At 37.9% G+C, this 18,388-nt stretch overlaps 1 protein-coding gene across 4 annotated transcripts in view; it reads right to left on the bottom strand.

The window, feature by feature from the left end:
• chm (CHM Rab escort protein) overlaps window positions 1-18,388 on the bottom strand; it is a 101,345-nt gene that overhangs the window by 13,290 nt on the left and 69,667 nt on the right. For all 4 annotated transcript variants that reach the window (XM_043704523.2, XM_043704522.2, XM_087992130.1 and 1 more), the window contains 4 exons: window positions 9,198-9,302; window positions 7,496-7,556; window positions 5,636-5,732; window positions 2,892-2,990 (listed from right to left, as the gene is read on the bottom strand). In XM_043704523.2, coding sequence (XP_043560458.2) covers window positions 2,892-2,990; window positions 5,636-5,732; window positions 7,496-7,556; window positions 9,198-9,302 — 362 coding nt within the window. The remainder of the gene's footprint in view (window positions 1-2,891; window positions 2,991-5,635; window positions 5,733-7,495; window positions 7,557-9,197; window positions 9,303-18,388) is intronic.

Genomic DNA, 18,388 nt, shown 5'->3' on the forward strand with positions numbered 1-18,388 from the left:
ATTTTGTAGTATGCATTTCTGAAACACTCATTAATGCAACTGACAGTGACTGATTCAAGATAATAGGTTTACACAACATACAATTTATCACTACATCAAATGACCAGATATGAAGTGACAAAATGATAAGGATCGCTCAAAAAAAAGTGCAAAAGTGCAAAGAGGAGTCATTTTCTCTGTTTTTTTAACTTGCGAAGCCGCAACAGTTAGTTAGTGTTCATTCACTCAGTTTCCATTGCGCAGTTAACTTATGATTACTTGAATACTACTGCTTGTCACAAATAAATGAAAAGGAGTACAAAATTTTGATCTTTCAGTTTACATAACAGCAGTGAAACCTAAAACAAAACGTGCAAGGCTTAGCTTGCATTTATAATCTATAATATATACATGTGCAGACTTGCAAAAGTAAGAAGTGTAGTACCCTAAAATGATGCAAGAGACAGAACCACAGCAGGTAGGTTGTCAATACAACAATCAACCACATTGGTCTTATGCTATCAAGGTTAAGCAGACATTAACACAGTCAGTCTCGGCTCACCACAAAAATAAAATCTATACTGAATACCGAGATAAACAGAAATTGCTAAAATTGTAAACAGTAAGGATGGGTAGGGTCCCAATTACAGTGAGAGTCTCCATTGGTTAACTTAACATTTTCAACATTTCAATTGTAAACCCTCCTTCTATTCGAATTTGAAAAATAATGACTTTTGCAAAACATCGTTTTTTCACGCATGGTTCTGAATTATTTGTCTCTGCAGAAATATAGTTAACTTATTTTTGGTTAGCTTGTTGCTATTCAGTGGGCAGGCAAACCACAGTCAGACGATAAAGTATTTCTATCATTCTCCAATATACTGATTTCCAAGGTGATTATACACAAGCAAGTTTTCAACTTCCTATAGGTACCTTTACATTTCAGAAGTCTCACAGATACCATTTTCATTCAAATACACAATTATAGTAATAATTACTCAGTAAGTAAGTGATATTAGAATGGCTCTTACATCAAAATAACTGTTAAGATAGTGGGGTTAATGGTGCAACAATGGTACGTCATTCTTTTGCAAATATGTTCTCATTAAAATGTGACGAGAACAACAATTATGACCCTAGGTGTTGTGCACAACGTCTAGCTTTGAAGTGTGAAGTGATTACTTCATTATGTGCATGAGTTATTGATGTGTTAGTATGTGATTATTGTAACATCATGTCAGAAGCAAGCAATGGTTTACACTGAGATAATCAGGTTCAGTTTTCAGATCAATTTCAAGACCCATCCTTTTAAGCTTCTAAAATTTGTTTCTAAGCTTGAATGATTCACAAACAGATAACCACTTGTTAGATTATTTTGCATGCAATCGTGTCTTATAATAATGTAATATTGCTCAATAATATTTGCTTCTGATAAAAGGCCTCTGGAGACTGTACACCAATGTTTCAACAGTAAAACAGAAGTTATGTTATCAATTCATAAAATAAGATAAACGGAATAGCAAAGATCGATACTGCCTCAGATGGGATGGAGTTAGATAAACTTTAAAAAAAACCACAAGAGAAAAATAATGCCAATTCTGGAAATGTGGAGTAAAGAACTTATATGAAAGATCATAGAAATGAAATATTAGTGAGTTTTGAGAAGATTTGTAGCTCAGGTTGAGGTTTTGGATGTAGGTTTGCTGGCTGTGCTGGAAGGTTCGTTTTCACACGTTTTGTCACCATACTCGGTAACATCATCAATGAGCCTCCAAATGAAGCACTGGTGGCATGGCCCACTTTCAATTTAGGTTTCCTTGGGTGTGTGACGTCACTTCCTGTTCTTTTTCTTAGGGGATTGTAAAAGGGATCCAAGTCAGTTTGTTACATGAATACCAACTAGCCATGACCTACTCTCACTAGTATCCTTACAGATAGAAGAGGAGGGACACCACTTCAACTGGGACAACACATCCATCCTAGGACATGCCAAACAGAGATACACACGAGAATTCCTAGAAGCATGGCATTCCAACCGGAACTTGATCAACAAACACATCGACTTGGATCCCATTTACCACCCCATGAGAAAAAGAACAGGAAATGACATCACACACCCAAAGAAACCTAAACACACAAATAGAAAGTGGGCCATGCCACAATGCACCACTGATGTTACCCAATGTGGTGACAAAACATCTGAAAACAAACCTTCCAGCTCAGCAAGCAAACCTACATCCAAATGAAAAATTTGTGGAGAGAGAAGAAATGATCAGACTTGCTAAACAACTCCAGTGTCTGGTTTTAAGTAGTAAAACTCCCACAAGTTTATCCATGGTCCATTCTGAGGTGGGTGATGTCTACTGAAGTCTCAACAAGGGAAAACTATTTAAGGTTTCATATTATCAACCATTACCCATAACTCTATTTATGCTCATAGTCCCATTTATGATCCTAAAAAGGGTTTCTGTTGACCTTCAACCATAGCTATGACAGCTAATCCTGAGGAAATCTGGGCAAACTCCCATTGTTGGGCTTAAGGTGATTAAAAATGTACTTACCAGTGAGGCAACTGAAGTAAACATGACCCCATCCAAACAAAATTCAAAACAGGACCAATTTACTGAGAGACAATGCAAAACAGGTTTCACATTAAAGATGTGTCCAGTTGGGGAAAGAACAGATGTTAAAGGAGGAGCAGATGTGGAATGAACGAAGTAGCAATGAACGAGGTGGTAAGGAAAGGAATAGGCATTTTAGTCTAATATCTTTGCCAGTAGAACATGATGTCAGGTAAAAGAAAAAGCAATATAGAAATTTGACAATTTCAAATTAAAACAAAAGAGAGAGTGCGGCTGAATGCAAACATCTACTCTGCCATCCTGAGGAGTGATTAAGTCTTCAGTTCTTACCAGCATCATTTTCACTGTACTGGGCATACAGTGTGGACACAACAGGTTCCAAGTCTTCTTTGGCAGTTCCATTTGATGGACAAGTTAGGTGAACCAGATCTATTTGAAATAGAACATAACAAAGCACGTTATTAACGTGAAATAAATTAACAGAGATGAACAAGCAATTCAAGTGTTCCCAAAACAAACTTTCGGTATTGTAAAAGTCAGGAAATATTTTTTAGTGCAGCCTTTTCTCCTGTAACAATAAGCTAATGCAATTTCAACTTAGAATTTTACTTCTGTCACATTGGAAAATAAATGCAACTTTTCTTTGCAATATAGCCCATTCTATAGGTTTAAACATTTTGTACTTTGAGATAAGATGACTTATTCGGCTTCACATTTATCCCCACACAGTACTCTACTTGACACGGGTGCTGACTAACTACATGGAAACTTGTACATACAAGTTAGCCATTTATGATGATCTTGGTACAGGCAATTTTATTAGAGTTTGGGAGATGTATGGATATGATTTCTAGAGATGCAATCCCAAGCACCATTATTTATTGATGAAAACGAACATTGTAAATTTAGGAACATAAATGGTTCACACTGCAAACAAAAACAAAGTTACATTTTGAGTATAGGTATATGATCATCGTGATGTTTTGGGCACATGCAATTCATGCCACATGCTTGTTTTTCAAACACAATGAAATCACAGGCAACTTAATTCTTTGGTACTTTGCATTATTTAGAATAATAATGCATGCTACTTTGTGCATTTGAATTGTCAAGAGGTGCCAAAAAAATTATATAATATCTATTACAATGAGACACTGCTTTCCTAAAAATAACAAAGTTGTTAAGCAAATAAATTAACTTTTAGTACTCCAAAATTATAAAGACAACATGCATAGAAGTTTGCTGTACTGTTCAAATACATAGGATAAGCTGTTACAATTTTCCAAACTTGACTAAAAAAGAATACATATCTTTTGTGGCCCCACAAGTTCCCATTGAACCACCAAAGTCTGATTAAAGATCCAGAATGTCTAAGATTTTATTGTTGGGAAGCCAAGAAGACTATGTTCATCAGCTTTTTTTTTTCAAATAAGTCACCAAAGACAGGTGGAAATGTAAGTTTAGAAAGAAAATTTGAGGCAGCTTACACCCCAATTCTAGCTGCAAACTACTTCTGCATAGATGTTGGATGTGTCCAAGATTAAATTTGCTAATGGGAGCACATATCTTTGCTTGGCCTCCATCAAAAATATGTGATACACACAGAAGTGCTCAACTAAGTACAGAAGATTTCATGTCGCCAGTGGAACTATATCCAAACAGCACTCATTTCCTTCTTGACAGGAATATGGGATTGAAAGCAAAAAGATTAATGGAAAAGAAAACTAAGATGACAATTGTTACAGTATGATGGACAGGTTGAACAAAACTGAAGACTGGTACGATCCCAGATAGTAATAGCATGAGTGAGAGAGGCTACATTTGCTACTTACTAGCAAGTTCAATGCATGTTACCATCTGACTGTGCAGAAAAGCATAAATCGGTCATTCAGAGCAACTTCAAAAGCACTCTGACAAAAAATAGGAACAAAAATAGTGTATACTCAGTTAAAAGCTGAGCCAACAATTCACTTTCCCTATTTAATTTGCTATTGTAAATGGCTCACCACTATGCAATCTCATCTGTTCAAAGCAAAAGGAATCCTAAATTAGTGCAGTTTCTTAGAACTGCACTAATTTGCATCTGTGACCACTGTGAGGAATTGTGGTTTATATGGTCATTTGTCAATCTGAAAAACTGTCTACAAGGGATCTCGTTCAACTCTTCATAAATGTTTTTACAACATCAAACATACATCTCAAAGTGTAGTTTTTTAATTCCATCTTAATCACTTGCATATCATTCTATGCAATGATTTATAGCTTTTTTTGCAGAACCACTCTTTCCAACGTTTTCAGAGACTGGACTTTTCTCAAGAAAAGTCCAAACAATAAGGAACTGTATAAGAGGACATTTGTTTGATTGAAAAGAATTGAGCATGATAGAATAGTTGAGATTGAAGAACTATATGAGAACAACAGGCTTCATTCTTCAGATTCCATTACTTAACAAGCACCTTCACATATCAAATATTCCTTGAAGTGGAACATCCCCATCAACATTAACAGTGTAAGGCCTAAGGTTTCTTTCATGGGGGTAGGCGATAATCTAATTTTCTTTATAGTAAAAGACCCAGTACCACATAAAAACTTTATACAATTGAACAATAAATCAAAAATAACCACCATATTTTATGGTACTTTGCACTGTCTTTACATTCTGCCCTCTACTGTAGTCTGCCACATCAGTTTCTATTATCCAACACGTTTGAGTCACTCAGGTATGACTGAATTAGTAACAGCAGCTGAAGCCATTTGTCATGTAATGCTCTCCGAGCAGGAAGAACAATGATTTCAGTTCATGATTCGATCATTTGAGTCATATTTTCAGGGCAAGTGAAAGACTTCAGTTCCAGTCAGCTGGCAACTCTGATTACATGTATGTCATCTTCACAACACAAGATTGGGGGGCTTGAAGAATAAATGAATTAATCTTCAACAGTTATTGACCATGGTAAATCACTCAGTTAAAAATCAATTTAAAAATGAAAATAATGTAGAAACAGGATTAGATATTGATTTCAAAGCAAAATCGTTGTTAGTTCAGGTATTAAGTGCAAAATATCTCAACTTACAGGTGCCCTGTGGACAGGTATTTGAAGAGGGACAGAGCTCAATGATTCGGATAGACGGTTGACCTTTTTCCACTGCAGGTACAGTCAAAATAGATATCTGTAAAGTCAGTGCATAAAGTTGTGGATTATTGAATGAGTGGAAACAATGCCAGAAGTCTAAATAATCAACCTTATTCTTCAATTTGAACTTTCACATATGGCAGTTTGTGGTATCTTATTGTATACAATGACTTAAAACTCACTGCAGTGATGCAAAGAGCACTTTAGGATGATGTGATTTAATATGATATCTTAGCACAAGTTGTCTTTAGTGACAAAAATCAGTCCATTATCCTGAGATCAGCAATATTGTCACCAAAGGGGAGAAGAAATCAAATCTTTGATTTGGATGCTGAAATAAATCCACCAACCTGACCTTGAATTGGGATTGTATTTCTCCAAACAACTGGATATCTAGTTAACTACAGTAGCTGTCATATTTCAGACCAAGGAAAGATTCATCATGAATATTTTTAATCCCATAGCTCACATTTTTCATTTCCACAAGAAAAAAAGTCACTGGTTTACAATTTAGGTATCTGATTTTTCTTTTCCCCCCCCTCCCCTCCGGGCAAGTTTGTAGAATTGATGATGTATGAAGGTTTGTTTTATTTAAGGAAACAAATGAATGGGTGAGTCAACTTGCAAAAAGATCAGGATTTCAGGAATCTAGCTACGAAGATAAACTTACTTGGAAAAGCTCAAGTCATTTATATACCGTGTTTTAAAATATAGGCAAGTATGCTTCCAGTCTGAGTGGTGTCATGCCCCAGTGCAACAGCAATCTGCTGTTTATCTTGGAATGTGGCCATATCCAAGAGCACTGCAGCCAGGTCCTGACCTGGCTCAATGATATCACAGGAACCTGATTTGAAATTTTGAGGCACTCACCTGTTTCTGGTCAATGTATTTGTCAGAGTTAGCTTCGGAGTTAAAATAGGATCGAAGGTGTTTCTGTTGGGACTGGTACAGTAATGACAACTTCTACTGTTTAAACGTCCACCTCAGTGTCACTTAGCTCATTGCATCAAAATCTAAGTGTTTCATTGTCTTCAAAAGAACACTGGATACAAATATGGGGCACACGCAGAGAACAACTAGATTTGATAATTACAGCTATGAATTATACTATCTATACCAGATGCACAATGAATGATGATGCTTAGACCTAAAGAAGTGATCAGTATGGCAGTGCCTAATGGAACATCTAAAATAAACTGTAAGCTTCTGAGCTTCCTATTCAATAATACTAACACTATTATGATAGCCATTCGTTTGTTAAATACCAGATTGAAACATTACAATCTCAGCTGGGAAAGAAAGAAGACAGGACAATTAAATAAAGATAGATTTTCTCATTCTCTATCCCAAGACAATGATATCCAGCTGGCTGTTAAGCCAGTGTATTTATTTTTGGTTATGTTGAGCAATTAATATTGTACTGCACATTTTCCAGAGGATTTTGCAATCAAGGCAGCAAGGATGAGGAAGGCCATTCAATGCAACTGGATTCACTTATTCAGAAAGTTCATATAGCCAAGCTAAACAAAAAATTAAAATTAAAAATACAAGAAATATAAATTGCTGGAGAAACTCAGCAGATCCGGTAGCATCGTGGAAAGAGAAACAGAGCTAATGTTTCAAGTCCAATGACTCCTCTTTGGAGTTGTATTATCAACTGTCAACTTGATAAAATTCTGCCTAGCTTTTAGACTAATTTCATGTAATATTCTATTCAAAAGCCTAGTTGCTAATGTTATATTTACATTTTATAGAAACTTAAGAATTGAAAGACCAAGTATCAGTAAGAGTTACCATCACCTGCTCAGAAGTGGATTTCAGGATAGAAGAATTTGTTATAAGAACTCCTCTTGAAATATACCTTAGAAGGAGAAAAAATAATAATTAAGTAGCAGTGTGAAATATGGAACAATGGAGTAAAAGGACTGTAACCAATCTCCAGAATTTAACAATGTTCAAATTATGACCATAATCCAGGATATCAATACTTAAGCCTTTTTAAACATGGGTAATAAAAAAAATGCTACTATTGAATGATTAACTAGTTAATAAACACAAGGAGTTTTGAAAAAATCCAAACGAATATTTAGTTATCTCACAGCTTTTCTCAGCAGACATGCAAATGCTGAAGATACAATATTTTTTGACCATAGAATACAGAATTCTTTACAGCAAATCAGTGGACTGTCAACAATCACACAGAAATAACAAATCACAAAGGAGGATACAATAGCTGTGAAAGTGTGCATCATGCTCAAGGGGTTTGCACAACATTAAGCTACAAAGACTAAAGTTGATGGACGAGATCCTGAGTCCATTACAACTTCTCACATGTTTCCAGGCCAATTTTGATGCACACTTTTCTCTACTTTCTATTATTGCATTACAATTTTCCCAGCTTGGATTTTACTATTGTATCTTTCAACAGTATTATACTTTGTGAAAATACATGACCAGATTTACAACTTAGATAGGCATAAGATAGTTCAGTGCTGGGGAAAAAAAGTTTGCGTAAGGCTGAAGAAAATTTATTCTGTTGCTGAGAAGAGACACTTTTTTTTTCTTACTTTCATCAGGACAAATGCAAGAACGCCAAATTTCAAACAATGATATGTACTATCAATGACTGCTAATTGGTTGGAAAGTCAGCTCTGATTGGCTGAGACATTACCATGAGAGAAATAACATGCAACTATAAACGATATAACTAAAATTTATTTCACCAGACCATCAAGGATTTCTAATTACAATTTAAATTAGACATTTGACAACCTTATAACAAGGATGTATTAAAATTACAGGGCAACCTCAAATTGTCCGAATGACATGGGTGGGGAGTATATTGATCGGATAATCGAATGTTTGGATAACTGATCAGAATTTGGTAAATATCTTAAATCGAGTTAACATTAACAGGAGGTTGAATCAATTCAATATTTAAACATTTGCACTAGACAGAGATGGTGGGGAAGACCTCCCTTGGGTGTACACCGAGCTACAACCTCCAGCCTGTTCAACTGGACTCCAAGGCCCCCTCTCCTTTGCTTCTTCCCCTTCGAATCTCTCCCCCTAGCAATCTCTAGCCCTGCGCATCCTCCACTGCTGCCGGCTGGAAACTGCGGCCACGCACAAACGGTCCCAAGTTCGAGGCACAAAGCAGGTGCAACGCCGTCTACATCCGGGTCCTCGCACAACAGTTCCATCCCCTTCTGAAAGCCAGTCATATGAGCCATACAACCAAATCCTCCACTGTTAAATTTATTTCAATCACTTTATATTTTAAAACGAGAAGCAGGAAGAAAGAAAATAAATGACTGGCAGAGGAGGAGCGAAGTTGCTGAGTTCACTGCTGAGCAGGTAGTGACAGAGTCCAGTTTCCAATCTCAAACTTAGGGACCTTGAGATCGTATTCTGATAATCCGAAATTCAGATAATTGATTTTCGGATAACAGAGGTGGTTCCATATTTGATGTGACAGTTCTTAAATGTAGAAAAAATTTACCTGTATTGTACATTTTTAGCATGTTCCTCAGGTAGGTAGCTATTATTCACAACAAAATATTGACAGCTTATGCGATGGCCATTACTGTCAACAACAGCTTTACACCTGAGAAATAACAATATGCAGAGTAAAAGGTTAAATTAGTTATATTACAGACACAAAATATAGCAAACAAGTTTCCTACAAAAGTAAATGAAGATCAAACAATATACATTAAATAGTTAACTTGCATTTTTAGTGAACTGCAAACTTCAATGAAAAACAGTACTGAAGTTATTAATAGTCTAACTACAATTGCGTAGGTGTTACTGATATGGCAGTAGTTGAAACCACTGATGAATTAAAATTCTAAACAACTCAGAACTAGCTTAAAGTATAATGTATGTCTTACAAAGAATCAGTTCATACCAAGATACTAAATTAATTTGAGTGCTGGGAGTAAAAGTGAATATCATTAAATGGTGCCCACATATCTGAAGTTTAAGATTAAAGAAAAAAAATTTGTATGCAAAGAAAAATTCAGTCATTTTGAAAGCTTTTCCAAAACCCATTCCCTGAAGTGGAAGCTGCAGAAACACTGCAACAAAATCATCAAGATCAAGGTTTCCAACTTGGACAGAAATCTAAATTGTCTGTGTGGCTCAAATGAAGTTATCTTCGTAGCTTGCAGATATTATAGAATCCCAGCATTAAGTGTCTCTGTGGGTGTGACATTCCCCTCTTTGGAGAAAGTGGTGGTGGCGGAAAGGACAAATAATTGGTCAGGTTGATCCCAGAGAAATACTTGAGCTTTCCTGCCACCTTAGTAATTAAGGAGAAAGTGAGGTCTGCAGATGCTGGAGATCAGAGCTGGAAATGTGTTGCTGGAAAAGCGCAGCAGGTCAGGCAGCATCCAGGGAACAGGAGAATCGACGTTTCGGGCATAAGCCCTTCTTCAGGAATGATTCCTGAAGAAGGGCTTATGCCCGAAACGTCGATTCTCCTGTTCCCTGGATGCTGCCTGACCTGCTGCGCTTTTCCAGCAACACATTTCCAACCTTAGTAATTAACCTGGGTAATAAAAGCCATGGATGACCTTCATAAATTAAGGCCCCTAAATAGTCAATTAATAGCCACTCTGTGTTAGAATGGAAGAGAAGAGACTGAATGACAGAAAAGTTAGTCTTAAAAGTCCAATCAGAATTGGGTAAGGAAAATAAAAACTCGGCACTAAAAAAAAAGACAGACTGAGAGCAAGTGTGCTGCTGCCAAAAAAAAACAAGCAGAGAAAACAATTCAAAATGGATGACAGAATTTACAGCTTGAAATTGCTGAATTCAATGTTGAGTCCAGATAACTATTAAGTACGTACACTGAGACTCATTGCAACAGAATAGAAAAGCAATTTATTGTCACTTCTATGTATGAAAATACAATGAGATGCATATAAGTCACCACAATTCGGCACCATTTTATTTACAGAAATTATAAAGAGAAATAGTTGGGACAAAGTTAAGACCAAATTCATCTTTTGTTTCCTTCACAGCAATCTGGGTTTATGTAGCGGCTACAGGACACCACCACCAAAGCTGCCATACTGGACAAACTGGAACCACCATGCCACTGCTAACAGCCACCACTGAAACTGCCGCACTACCGCCAGGAGGAACGGACCAGACCCACTGACAATGAGGCCTTTAATAAAACCGCAGCCACCATGGCAGTGAGGAACAGACATCCAATCCACCACACTGCTGCTACTACAGCAGACCCTTGCAACTGCCTATCTTCACTGCAGTTGCAGAAAAGAAAATAACTGATAAAGAAGAAACAAAACAAAAAAAAATGTGTCCAGCCAGGTGAGTGGGAGAGTAAAGACTCAAAGTCTGAACACTTCCTATCCTGCTGCCATTTTGAATACAGTGCAGATATGCCAACAGGAGATCAAGGAGGATAATTAAAATGATGAGCCACTGGAAAGTTTAGGTTATGTTTGAGACAGAAGTGTTCTACACAGAGATAACAATTTGAGCAGCCAATACAGTAGAATAATGAAATGCACATAAACTGTTGGTTCACCTGGAACGAGTGCTTGGATAGTTAAGCAAGAGGAAGTAAAGGGCAGTGTTAACCTTGCCTGCGTTTGTGTGGAAAGGTGCCATGGAAAAGGGTCAGGGTGTTGGGGTGACAGAGGAGTGAATTAGGATATCACAGAGAAGAATCTTCAAAATGCTGAAAGAAGAGAAGTTTTGTTTGATGGTGGTAAAAACAATGTAAAAGTAAATTTTTGAAGACCCTTTGTCTTAACAGCCAAATACGTTGGTGTGTCTGGAACCACAAATAGGTCAGACCAAATAGGAATGGCAGATTTTGTTCCCTCAAGGACATTAGTGAACTAGTTGGGTTTTTAATGACAACCAAATGATTTTAAGAGCATTATTAACAGACTAAAATTTCATGCCTGATTCATAAATTAAATTTGACCAGATAACCTCAGAACAAGAGTCCAGGTCTTCAGATTATTAGTCCAGTAAAATGACAATTTGGGTTACCACCCTGAGAGACTTCAAAAATGTTATGAAATGTGATGTCTGTTTATTAGTGACTGATAATGCTGAACCGAAAGAAAATAAAAGCAAACCCACAATTGTCCCAAACAAGTAATGGCTTGTTTACTCAACCAAAGTTGAAATGCTGATTGAATCAAGTGCGGCTCAAAAGAGATGACAAAGTTATCCATGATTTTTAACTTAGAATGATTTTTCAAGTGATGGGCTTCAGTGTGCTGGAAAGACAAAATACAAAAGGCTCTTGTTCTTCTTACCAGGAGACTCTTATGCAATTAGGAAGGCAAAATGGATGGAAACAGGAAAGCAAATAGCATGTCACCCATTTATTGCAAAAGGTTTGGAGTATAGGAGAATACAGTGTCAATTTGTCACCTGCAAAGTGTCACTTTGATTATACACCTGCAAATACTGTTTTGATCTCTATATCGAAGGAGAGAAGTATTTACCTTGGGAGGTGTGCAACAAACTTTTATTAGATTAATTCCTGGGATGAGAAGATTGCCTTTGTCTTCTTTTAACTCTTTGGAGTTAAGCATGAAAGATGATTTCATTGAACCATAAAAAGATTCTGAAGGTTGATACAAAGAAGCTGCTCTCCCAGGCTGCAACCAGGGAGATGAAATGCAATAGAAGGGTTGGTCATTTAGGATTAAGATGCGGAAAGTGTCTTAATTTAAAAGATGGTGAATCTTTGAAATTGCTGTTCAAGAAGGCTCTGCATCAGTCCTTACATACATTCAAGGTGGAAGTCAAGAGATTTTTGGTCACTGAGATAATTGAGAGGTTACAGAAATCAGGTAAAGTGCAGTGAGGTCAAGACTCCTCTTTCTCATCAGTGTAGGAGCACAAAAGGGCACACAATCTACAGCTGCCTCTACAGCCCATCCTCTCATGTAAATAGGAGGAGGAGAAGGAAACAGGATACAGAGAATGTGAGAATTCAGATCTATTTGGTGGTTATCACTGAATTTAGTTCTGGAGATTAATAAGTTTAAGTTATTTGGATAAGCGAACAGCACAAAATTCTACATAAAGTCTACATTTGATCTTCTGTACTGTTCATTTTTACTTTAGCAGAGATTGCTTGTTCACAAAAATCTTCAGCCCCTGCTTTGTGCAAGGGTTTCTCAGTTTCTAATTCTTAGACCTTTCTTCTGTTTTGATTACAGGAACCTTTGGTTACGAAGGGTGCCATTTAAGAAACTTTTGAAAAATAGCATTAAGGCATGTTAAATTAATTTAAATTTAAATTAATCTGAATTAGGCATTACCTGTTAATTTTAAATAAAGTCTCATCCTTCACAGATGATAGATTTCAGATTGAGTGACTTGTCAGAGATTATGAAGTCACGTCAGACTACTTCAAAAAAAAACTGCTAAGATTTCACAAACTCTAATTTTGTCTCATCTTCAATACTCTGCAAATGTTCAAATGATCCAAGGAAACTTGACCAAGTGAATTTTGTCTAGAGACTAGCAGATTAGATTCAAGTATCAGAACAATGGCACACAGGTGAACAGTGAAAGTCTCTTTTCCCTCTTTCAAAGTTTCTTTTTGTTTCCTTTACTGTTTGTGGGTCTTCGAACAGCATTGACTAGTTACAGGAAGGATAACAGGGATAATTTATCATTTTATCTAGACACCAAACATGAAGTTTGCAACTGTTAAAGTTATAATTATACATAGGTTAGCTGCAGCAGAGCTCAATTCCCTCTTCACTGCATCCACAATGTATCTCAATGCCACAATCAGTAGCCAATACCATTGTACAACTGTAGCAATTATCAATATTACACTTGCATTTGGCCATGGCTGCCAATTACAGCACATCTTTAACGATCAATAGAAATGTTTAGTGCCAAACAGTTGTTCCATTAACTCAGTTGCTTGCTTAAAATTCCACGACAAACCAAAATAGCCAACAACAGTTGTTTCATAAGTTCAGTGAGAAACCCCCGAGCTACTCATGTTGCTCCTTTGACAAAAGTTGCGCTGTCCTTCATTTTTTTTCTCCAAAAGTGTTGTACGAGGCAGAGTTGCTGAGATGGCTGGGTTTATCTACTTAAAGAAGCTTTTAAGTTTTAAAAAAACCTTGTACAATGAAAGGGGAGTGGCCAGTTCTTCCAGTTCAGCTTTGATCTAGTTTGGTTTAGGTTTTTAGCAGTCTGGCTGTTCAGAGCTGCTGGTCAGCTTTATAAGGCTGCTGGTCAAAGAAACAGCTACATGGAAGGTGTTGCCTACTGAATCTCTCTATCTCCTGTAAGCCACGGTGCTTGATTCTACCTTTTTTGCCATAGGGGTGTTTATGGGGATGTTGTAAGTATTTGGAACAGCATCATTAAGTTGTGAGAGTCAATTGAGTTTTCAAATCGTTATGTTATTCTAAATTTGTTTTTTTTTATTCATGTGTAGAATAAATTAAGTTTTGTTCAAAACTGTGTGGTTGGGCCAGCTACATCACTCCTGGATTAACAACTTAACACCTGCTTAAAACTAGAAAAGTCAGGATCTGCCCTGGTCCATAACACTACAAGGATGAAAGCAGCACATGTTTACCTTGGCATCTTGAGCAGTGACGACAGCAAATCTTCCCGCTGAGAAATCAAGTGAAGAGTGGAGGAGGTAGTATTGATAGATAGTGGACTTATCACAACATATATATAAAGTGAACTTTTCAATCCTAGTTCATGGTTCAAGAAAGTGGCTCATCATCATCTTCACAATGCTAATTAGGGATAGGAAATAAATGCTCACATCCCGAGAATGAATAAAATCAAAATGCCATATGTGGAGAAACAGAGTCGTGATGGCTGCAGGAAGCGGCACAGACCATGGAAAAACTTAAACACGAGGAAGAGAATGGTGAACAGCCTGGTGATCACGAATGCATTGCAGGCCACCGAGCACATTGGGATCAGTGTACGGGGCTTACCGCAAGTTAGGATACAAACATAGTTCTGAATGAAGCAAAGTTTGCAAAAGCTGGATGGTGGGAGGGTCTGCCATGAGCATAGATTCCTGATGAAGGGCTTATGCCTGAAACGTCGATTCTCCTGCTGTTTGGATGCTGCCTGTGCTTTTCCAGCACCACACACTCTAATCTGATCGCCAGCATCTGCAGTCCTCACTTTCTCCTTCCAAATAGTGTAATATCCAAGCTTGAAGACATTAAAAAGCATGGGTAAGGGTTTCAATCGTCAATTGTTTGAGGTAAGGTTGAAGATTAGTCTTGATGAAGAGAACAAGTGTATGGGTGATCCTGGATCAGCTCCCAATGATAAAATGCTAACAGAGAAAATGCTAATAAACAGAGAATACTGGAAATATTCAGCTGGTCAGGCAGTATCTCTGAAAAGAAACAGTTAACGTTTAAGGTTGATGACGACTGTTCATCTTTTTCCTTCAATGCCACATTCAAAACCTACAATCTCTATCACCCTGAAGGACAAAGGCATGGACCACCACCATCTTACAAAGTTCCCCTCCAAGCACCCTCACTTGGAATTAGACTGTTATCTCTTCAGTCATAGGGTCAAAATTCTAGAACTCTTTCCAAAAGCACACCGAGGAAGTTAATCCGGGTGTTCCCCAACAGGAAACCCTGGATGAATTAGGACATATAGAACTTGCTAAATACCAGGCATGAGACCTTCAGATCAGGAGACCCACTCGAATATAAGAAATCCAAGTATGACCTTCGCAGAACCATTAAAACAGCCAAGGACCAATACTGACACAAACTAGAGACCAGACAGACACCTGGCGACTATGGCAAGGTCTGAATGACATCACAGGTTCTTAAAAAAAAAAGTGCAAGATAGCAGACGATGACATTATTCCTCCCAGATCATCTCAATGCCTTCTATGCTCGCTTTGAGCAGAATTTCTGTGGAGAGGTAACACCTATTCTGACAAGTCCTGACAAACCTATCCCAACAGTCACTGCATCAGAGCTCAGATCAGTTTTCCTTCTTGTGAATCCAAGGAAAGCAATGGGACCAGATGGAGTACCAGACTGTGCACTCAGCATGCACAGAACAATTGGCAGAAATCTTCTTGGACATCTTCAACCTCTTCCTGCAGCAGGCCACTGTTCCTGCCCATTTCAAGAGGGCCAACATCATCCCTGTGCCTAAGGCGACTCATGTAGCATGTCTCAATGACTACCACCCAGTGGCCCTAATTTCAGTGGTCATGAAGTGCTTTTAAAGGCTGGTCATGGCGTTAATCAACTCCAGCCTCCCCACTACTCTTGACCCACTCCAATTTGTCTATTGGAACAACAGATCCACATCAGATGCCATATCACTTGCTCTTCACTTCTCCCTAGAATATCTTGACACCAAGAACAGCTACGTAAGAATCCTATTCATCGACTACAGTTCAGCCTTCAACACTATTATCCCCTCCAGACTGATTACTAAACTTCGTGATCTCAGACTAAGTCCCACTCTCTGCAACTGGATCCTCAGTTTCCTGACCCACAGGGCACAGTGAAGAGTGGGGACAATATTTCATCCTCACTAACACTCAACACTGGAGCCCCCCAGGGTGCATACTCAGCCCCCTACTCTACTCACTGTATACCCATGACTGTGTCACCAAATACCAGACTAATGCCATTTACAAGTTCGCTGATGACACCACCATAGTCAGTCAAATCTTAGATGGCAACAAAACAGACTACAGATGGGAGGTGGGAAGATCTGGACAAAATGGTGCACTGAGAACAACCTAGCACTCAATGCCGGCAAAACCAAGAAACTCATTATTGACTTTCAGCAGGATGTTACTTGTGCCCACCTACACATCAACAGCACAGAGGTGGAACGAGTAGAGTGTCAAGCTCCTGGGAGTGGTCATTCACAACAAACTTTCTTGGATTCTTCATGCAGACGCACTGGTTACAAAGGCCAACATCTCTTCTTCCTCAGGCATCTGAGGAAATTTGGCATTATGGCGAATACCCTTCTCAACTTTTATAGGTGTGCTATCGAGAGCATTCTTTCTGGATATATCACTACCTGGAATGGCAACTGTACCATTCAAGATCGGAGATGGTCAGAGTGAGATGAACTTGGCCCGGACAATCAGAAAGGCCTACCTCCCATCTATAGAATCCATCTATCAGGCCCGCTGTCAAGGAAAGGCCACCAGCAGTCTTAACGATTCATCCCACCCTGGCAATGTTTTTCTACAACCTCTACCATTGGGGAGAAGGTACAGAATCCTGAACACACGCACCAGCTGGTTTCGAAACAGTTTCTACACCACTGTTATTCGAATACTTAATAGAGTCACCAACTCTTAACATTTGCCTGTACTTGTGTTTTTGTTTTTGCTGCTGTTTACCTATTACTTACTATCTATGCTACTTAACTCTGATCTGCCTGTATTGCTCACAAGACAAAGCTTTTCGCTGTGCCTCGGTACACGTGACAATAAATTCAATTCATTTCAGATAGGCTGACAGATCAATTTGGCAGATGCGTTTCAATGTAAGCAAGTGTAAAGTAACACATTTTGGCAGAGAGAATGAATAAGAATATAAAAAAGGACAAGATTCTCAGTGGGAATGTGGGTGTATACATGTGCATTACATTTTCCAAGTGAAAGGGAAGTTCAGGAATGCAGTAAAAGTAAAACACAAATTTCTTAGCTTTGTGAAGAGGCATTGACAAGAACAAGGAAGTTACTATCATCCTTAATAACACATTGATTCAACCTCAACTAGTCACTTTAGGAAGCTTGTGAAGTCTTTACAGATGTGCAAAGAAAATGTTCACATTTTTCCCAATTTATTTCAGGAGCTGAGAGCCCCATTGGCAAGACCAGCATCTGTTGCTTACCCAAACTGCTCTTGAGGAAATGATGCGGAGTCGAAAATGGTTCCAGGCATGTGGGACTTCAGTTACATGGATAGACTGAAGCTCAAGTTTGCCTTAGAGAAGAAAAGGTTGTGGGGAGATTTGACTGACATGTTCAAAAGTATGAGTGGTTTAGATAGAGTAGCAAGTAAAGCTCTTCACCCTGGCAGAGGCATATAGAATCGCAGCTTTCAAGAGAAAACTGGATAAGCCCCTGAAAGAAAACCATTTACAAGGCTCAGTTAAAAGTTTAGGGTTTGAAATTGAGAGGGGTGCTCTTGCAGAGATTTGGGATTAACACTGCGAATGAATTGTTGTCTTATCGTAGAATCATTCCAAGACAGCAGAGTAGATAATTCTTACAACTGACCAATTGATCGTCATAGAAGAACTACTACCAAAGTAGTCAGTAGCTTTCTATTTGTCTTAAGTTTTAAATCACAGCAAAGCAGCCATAAATTAGAATAATGTAATGAAGGGATAAAATCAAAAGCCAATTAGGTGACTAGAAAATTCCCAATGACAAATTATGAATGACTTTAAGTAATCAAACCTGAAATGATCAGTCATGAAAACCCATTACTAACATAATTCAAAAAAGGGGAATTGCTTTAAATGCTTCTTTCTTCTGTCACTTTCATTAGTAAATGAAGTTTTCAACGTCCAAAGGAGTGTGTCACTGTCATTATTTTGAGATTGGTTTTTTATCTCTCTTAGGAAAGATGGTGGGAAGTGTTTGCAAAGTGTTACATCAGGCATTAAAAATCCAAGACA

The sequence above is a fragment of the Chiloscyllium plagiosum genome, unplaced genomic scaffold (genome assembly GCF_037043375.1).
Source record: "Chiloscyllium plagiosum isolate Xiang-an unplaced genomic scaffold, Cpla_swu_hap1 HiC_scaffold_11, whole genome shotgun sequence".
NCBI classification, from domain to species: domain Eukaryota; kingdom Metazoa; phylum Chordata; class Chondrichthyes; order Orectolobiformes; family Hemiscylliidae; genus Chiloscyllium; species Chiloscyllium plagiosum.